At 25.5% G+C, this 7,727-nt stretch overlaps 1 protein-coding gene across 1 annotated transcript; it reads left to right on the forward strand.

The window, feature by feature from the left end:
* Positions 1–1,489: 1,489 nt before the first annotated feature.
* On the forward strand, positions 1,490–6,698 carry LOC126898813 (dynein axonemal assembly factor 4-like). Its single transcript, XM_050673197.1, has 7 exons — positions 1,490–1,870; positions 2,113–2,344; positions 3,198–3,359; positions 5,445–5,629; positions 5,700–5,800; positions 6,150–6,303; positions 6,399–6,698. The coding sequence occupies exons 1-7, from the start codon at positions 1,748–1,750 to the stop codon at positions 6,666–6,668; spliced, it is 1,227 nt and encodes a 408-aa protein (XP_050529154.1). The 5' UTR covers positions 1,490–1,747; the 3' UTR covers positions 6,669–6,698.
* Positions 6,699–7,727: the final 1,029 nt, after the last annotated feature.

Here is a 7,727-nt window from a genome sequence, read left to right on the forward strand (position 1 = left end):
CGCTTTAAATATAAAAAGAAGTTGAAAGAATACAAAAATTAATACTTTGACATCTACGATAACAATTTATTACAATTTTGGAAAAATAAAAAATTTGAACTCCCATGCCTGACAAAATTAGCATGACAAATATTGGCTATTCCAGCTAGTAATGAGAATAGTAAAAGGTCATTCAGTACTACTGGAAGGGTAATAAAAGAACGAAAGATTTGTTTAAACGGTTCTATAGTTGATGGTAAATTATTTTTGAATAATTATTTCAAAACTTAACTTTAATAGTATAATATACTTTTTTGGCAATAGTCCAGTTAAGTCCCAAAGTTTATTTGGATTAATGTTTGTGTTTGGTTCAGTATGGTCTACATTTTTATTGTATCTGGTTTAATTTTGTCTGGACAGAGTTTTTTATTTAATAGTCCGGTTTGGTTCGATCCATTTAAAATTTCTATACGTTCTGGTTCAATTTTAATTTCATAAAATAGTTCGGTTCGGTCTTTTTTTTTAGTTTTTCAGAACGGTTCGGACCAGTCCTTGAAAATTCGCACCATGCAGAGGTCTACTATGTACTATGCTACTATTTGAAGGTCAGTGTTAATACCAGGGTGAGAAATAATATCTTGAATACCTGATGATTAATAAGAAAGGATCTTTGTATTTAAATTTATACAGAAAGAAGACTGTGATTGTTGACTCACATAAAAATAAGTTTATACAAATAACAATAAACAATTCAGTACAAAATGACAAATTTTATAATCAAAACATCCGTGTGGTATAACAATAATAAAAATAACAATAATGAATATAATGTGCTAATAATTTACATATATGTAATAGTAACTGCCAAATTCACCAATCAGATTTTTGTATACAATTATTATATGCCAATGTTCATAGATAAATATTTTAATCTAATGATTAGCAATTGAAAGTGTTAAACATAATCCGTGTAATTTAAATAAAATAATAGAAAACGTCATCCGTGTGACTTACAACAAAAAACTCAACAACTGAAAAAAGCAAAGAAGAGAAAAAAAATGATACTAAATCTTATTTAATACACATGTCGACCGGCAATGATAACCGCCTAGTGACCGGGAGTGGAAGGGAGGACGAGTGGACAGAATTGAATAAGTGCGCTATCTAGTATTTTTAAGCAGCGCGATCAGTCAGAATAATTGATCTTTATTTATTAATTTTTATAATATCTGCGTAAAAATGACTACAATATATATAATTAAATATCAATTTAATTATATATATCTATTAAATTAAAAAAAAATAATAATAAAATATTAATTGTATCAAAAGGTATAAGCGTTGTCTGAAAAATCTTACATAATTTTTTGACTGATGATGTTTAGTACTTTTGTTATGTGAAAGATATACTTTTCAATAAAAATATTAACCTAGTTCAATAAAATAATAGAAATTAATGTATAATATTCTATTAAGAAATACAGTATCGATTGATAGTTATAAAAATAAAAAATATGAGCCTATATTAAGTTTTTTAATATATAGAATGGATCAATAGAATAAATTGGAGTATTATTGACTCATTAGCTACACGATAACTCCTTATACTACAGCTTTAGAATGTGTATTAGAGTTATTACTTTCTTTATATATGTGGGGTCTGTACGTTTATATATCTATGGTAACAAACAACTGTAATAACCAAAAATTGTAGGAAATGTTCTGAAATATCTTATTCTAAAAATCTGTTGGTTAAAAAAAATTAAACATGCCCATTGTGGTAAAAAATTTTAATTGGTGGCAAACTAATAATAAAGTATTTATTAAAGTTGAAATACCATTCGTTAATAAAAAAAATGCTGATGTGTTGACATCTAATAAATTTCTCAAAGTAAGTACTAAATTATTCTTAAATACTTTCATAAATATTATTAATAGTTGTTTATTTATTTATATATCTATTGACTTGTTTATTTGTTTACATATCTATTTATTTTATTAATTAATTTTTTTATATAAAGCCATATGCTAATATAATATACATATACATATAAATATTATTTATTATCAAATTACGACGAACAACTGTTTTAAGAATTACTATTTATTAATAAAAATCTTTATTTCAAAAAGATTAGTTGTTTGTCACATATTTTTGAAGTTTTCCTTTGGGATGAAGTCAAAGAAGACCAGAGTAAATGTATATTTGGTGATGGTTATGTTTTATTGGAATTTGAGAAAGTTAGAAGTAAACAATGGGATTATGTGGCGTTACAAAAACCAAAAGAAGAACTAAGAATAATTAAAAGAAACATATTAAACGAATTAGTTGATCAATACCAAAAGAAAATCGAAGAAAAAAAAAGTATGTTTACTAAAAGACTAAATAAGACTGTTTTCTTTTTTTATTTATATATTTATTAGCCAGAAAATATTTTATTTGCTATTAATTGTAATGATGTATAGCATATTTTTTTTAATTTTAAATTATAATTACACAGGACAACAAATAATAAAACATTTTTTATTACTTGTAATTTTTAAATTAATTTCTATATTAATTTTTCACTCCGATTCTGAGCCTGGCTTCAAATTTTATTTATCACATTTAGTTTTTTAGATGATAAATTAAATAGTAAAATCATAAAAAAAAACATTTTTTATGATTTTCTTAAAAAAAATCCATAATGTTTAATGAGAGTCGTGCAAAATTTAGGACTATTCCATCAAGTTCAACTATTTTTTTGGAAGTTTAAAGTTGAATATGAGTTTATTTAATTATTCATAAAAAACGATGAATTTTTGACTACTATTTTTTTTTATTCAACTTATAATAATAAAGCTAAAGCCGACAAAAAGAATATTTTATTCAGATTAAAAAAAATATTAACTTTGTGTATTTTAAGTAAATAAAAATTTAAAAAATTGCTGTAAATATAAAACTGGAAAATTCACAACAAATACTGGTTTTTTATATATTATTAAAGTATTTTTTTATTTTGAAGTAAATGAAGAAATGATAGAATAAAATCCTAAATATTTTTTTCAACGAGAAATAAGATGGTATATTTAGATTTTACTTATGACGATTATATAATTAGTTGCTCTTGAAATTACAAAAAAAGGTTTATATGCGATTTGCTGAATATGATTATATTTTATTTATATTTTATTATTTGTAATATATAAAAATTAAATTTTAAATTATTATTATTTAGTTAATAAAACAAAACAAGATCGATTATCTGTAAATGAGCAAATAGAACGAGACAATGAAGAGCATAGATACATTCAGAAAGTTCGAGAAGAAGAAAAAGAGAAAGTTTTAAAAGAATTAGACACTTGGAATTCAACAACATTTGTCAATTATCACAATCAAGGTACTTCTAATTGAGTATATAAACAATCTAATAATATAATTATACCAGGATCAAGAAGGTTATTATTTTTAGTGATTTTTGAAATTGACAAATATAATACAATTTCCTACTCAAATTAATAAGTTTTAATTCTATAATAAAGTGCCCAAAATTGGGTTGTCTCACTACATACTTTCAAAAGTATGATTTCACGAAGATAGTTTAAGAGATATGATAAGTTGTATGTAGGCTAGAAACAAAGGAAGATGAAAAAGAAGTTTATAAACTTGTAAAAGTAAGAGAAAATAGGTGTAAATTATCACAATGTAAGGCGTATAAAAAGTGTTGATAAGGTGCTATCAATTAATGATGATATGAAAAAAAGATGAAAAGATTATTTTAAAAAATTACTGAATTAGGAGTATCCAAGAGGGACATCAGAGATTATCTCATGGAATGGAGGACCAATAAATTTAATTAGCGAGAATGAGGTATGGTAGGCAGTAGCATAAATGAAAAAGAATAAAGCCATAGGACTAGATGAAATATGGAAAATATTAGTCAGTGTTACCATAAAGTGGTTGAAGGATCTTTTTAAAAGCGAAATGCCAGAAAAATGAATAGTTTTGTAGTACCAATACTTAAAAGCAAAGGATACTGTGAAAATTATAGAAGTATAAAGCTTATATAAGTTAAAATATGAAGATTTGATAAATAAACGGTAATAGACAAAATAATAAGAAATGAAACATCAGTAACAAAGAATAAGTTGTCTGAAAAGTCAATAATGGAACCGGTGTTTTGTATAAGATAACTAGTATAAAAGTATGGGAATGAAAAAAGAGCTGTGTTGGGTATTTATAGATTTATTGGTAGCGTATGATACAGTACTTCAAAGGTTTTATAGTGGGCATTTATGATGTCCCAAAAAAGTACATTAATATAATAGAGGATATTATGGCACTTGTAGCAGAGTAAAAAGTGATAAATTAAATACTTTTTTTTTTAAGTATATTACATTAGTTTTAATTAAAAATGTATATTAAAGTGTCAGTATTTCCGGAACACTTTTAACAATTAAGTTGAAAGAGTTTTACTGTCTATACGCATTTTTAAGTATTGAACCCAACCCCCTTGTATGAAGGAAAATGTCTGATTTAAAAAAAAAGTATGTCGAATGAAATAAGTATATAAATAGTATTTCTCATGAAAAACTTGTATTGATCCGTACTTTTTTAAAAAAGTTATAGTTATATAATGTTAAAAATGTAAAATATAAAATCGAGAATTTCAACACAAAAATAGCAAATGATACCCATTTTCACCACAAAAACAAGTCCAGAGGTCAAATTTTTTTTTCCATAATAAAGTACATTACATTAGCTTTAATTTAAGATATGTATAAAAGTGTCAGTATTTCCGGAATACTTTCAAAAGTTGAGTTAAAAAAGTAATTTTTTTGTGAAAAATTTGTCATTTCGTATCCTCCCAGTGGGCAAGTAAATGGTCAGATTTATATAAAAAATGATAGGTTTTTGATCTTTTAACGTATCGTTGAAAGAAATTAGTTTGGTGAGAGTTGAGAAAAAGTAAGAGCTGTAAGAGGGTGCGCAAATCTCATCGTGGGTTCAGTCCACCCACTCTCCAGGCGGTCTGGTCCGATGAGGTACCTGGTCCACTCGTCTTTTGTCCTTTCCTCCAAAAGCCACCAGCCAGCCAGTTGAGCATGGTCATCCGCCTGAATTCCAGCCGGCCCTCGAATTCGAGGGGTCGGTCACGTTCTCAGCGGAGCAAATACTATGCCCTGATAATCAAAAATCCAAAAGTAATTAAAAACTAAAAAATTGAAAAAAATAAAAATATTTCGATTAATTTTATTTGAAAAATCCAGATAATTAGTCCAATGTATTATATAATGGACTACACATAGTAACTGAAGACATGTTGAATCATAAGGATTGAAATATTTGCTATTGCTATCTGAAACTCTTACTATAATAATTTAAAATTTGTTTTGAATTCATGATAATTGAGACTAAGTTATTAAAGTAGAACAATTAAATGAATGCATATGAACATAAATACACTATCATTATACTTTTTTAGGAGACAATAACACAAAAGAAATATTTAATAATTCTAAATTAAACAAGAAAAAAAGTTTTGTATACATAGAAAAAGAAGAAGTTATTATACCAGAACCTAGAAAATCAAAAACAGTTAAAATTAATTTTACACATAGACATTTCCCCACCCCTAGTAGAGAATCGACTAAAGCTGACGAGCAAGAGGTACTTAATACTTTTTTTTAATATTTTTATGATATGAATATATACGTTTTTTTACAAAATCTTTTATTAGTGGCTGAAAAAACAAATGGAAGCACGCCGTGCTTCGGGATTCGTAGAAGAAGACTTAAGACCTGAAGAACAAGACCCAGATTGGTGTTTGCGTAAAGGAGAGTAAGCAAACGTTTAAATAAATGAATTTATATATATAAATTATTATTACTCTTATTCATTTTTAAATACTTATAAAAATTCATACTTTGAAAGATATAAATACCGTAATATCAATTAATCTAAAAATGTATATAATCCTATATAAAAAGAGGTTCCGAACCATCATCATAGCAATTTTTCTCATAAAATATTTTAAATAAATTTTTTTAATAATATTATTGAAAATAAACCCGCAATTATTTCTGAACCTGGTGATATTAAATATAAAAAAATCAAATTTTTAATAGATATTCTCTTGGAAGTAATAATAAAATAAAATAATAATTAAAAAATTGAATTTTTTTCATAGTATATTTTTGAAAGAAAATAACTACTTTGGAGCCATAAGTGCTTACTCGCATGGAATAAAATTAAGCCCTAAAATGGCAGTATTATATTTAAATAGATCAAAAGCACATTTTCTGGTAAAAAACTATCATAAAACTATTGAAGATTCTACAAAAGTAAGTTAATATTTAATCTATGAAAATTAAGTTAATAAAATTTTTTTTTATACAATTCAATTATTAGTTGAATTATATCTTATTTAAATTATAAGGCATTAGAGTTGATGGTTCCGCTTGTCGAGAGTAATTTATTATGGAGATCGGAAGCTTATTATTATCGAGCAAAAGGATTGATCGAATTACAATCAGCTCATTTGGCAGTGGATGAACTTAAAGCAGCACTTACATTAGTACCATCGCGAGGTAATATTTATGGACCGGAATTACAACATGCTATAGAATTAGCTCCTGTTCATGAAGAAACCATGAAGAAGTCTAAAGTATTTGATTTAAGTGAACCACCAACTGTTATATATAAATAAAGTTCTAAACTAAAAATGTTTAATTAAAATATTGTGTCATAAAAAAATTTTTGTATACATTAAGTATTAAATATATTAAAACAATAATAAAAAAAAAATGATGTGTTTTATTGTAAAATATTTTAAAAAGCTATTTATTTTAGTAATATTAGATATTATGAATCCACTGCTTCATCAAACAAAAATTTATAGATTTAATAAAATCGATAACATAATTATTAATTTAAATAAGCCACGCTTTCTCCTTACCCCCACCCTCATAAAACCACTCCTCCCTAACCCGCTATCAAGAGACCACGCTCACTGTATGACTGTATTTTACCCTACTCACGTGAAATCTCAAGTTCTTAATAATCAAAAGTCTAATCGTAGTATAAATATTATTAATTAAGAAAAACAAAATAATATAGTTTTCCCGAGTAAGATCCCTGATATATATTTTATATATATTTATGCTTAAAAAAATTGTGTATTAAAATTTTCTTCTTGTCATTACGGACAATTTAATTTTTCTCGAAAAGAAGCTCTTAAACTTCAACAAAATGTAACAAATATAATAATATCTTCTATCGCCTATGAATCAGAGAAGTTAATTGTTAACAATAATTTTGTAGACAGTATTTTAAAAAATTCACTTAATTCTATTTTATTCAATTTTTATAATAACGCTTTTGAAGAATTGGACGCTGAGTATAAATTTCTTAAATTGATGCAATTAAACGATTATTATGAAAAACCTAAAGTTATAACTCTAGATAACACTATATAGAAAATGTGTGTATACGTAACACTAACACTGTAGATGAAAAAAGGTTAAAGGAGCTATACTGCCATTAAAATTTCAATTTAAAAAATACTTTGAGGTACCCAAAGATTTTAGAATCTTTCATAAAAATCACGATTTCTTAAAAAATCAAAGCGTGTTTACAAATTTTATTAGTAGTCAATTGTGGAATTAAAAAGTTTTTTAAAATGAACATTTTCTTAATGATTTATTTTAACATATTAATTAGTAAAAAAAAACGATAGCACAGTGGGGTCGCGGCATAGTGGAGACAT

Source organism: Daktulosphaira vitifoliae, unplaced genomic scaffold, assembly GCF_025091365.1.
Source record: "Daktulosphaira vitifoliae isolate Bord-2020 unplaced genomic scaffold, ASM2509136v1 Scaffold_2, whole genome shotgun sequence".
NCBI classification, from domain to species: Eukaryota; Metazoa; Arthropoda; class Insecta; order Hemiptera; family Phylloxeridae; genus Daktulosphaira; species Daktulosphaira vitifoliae.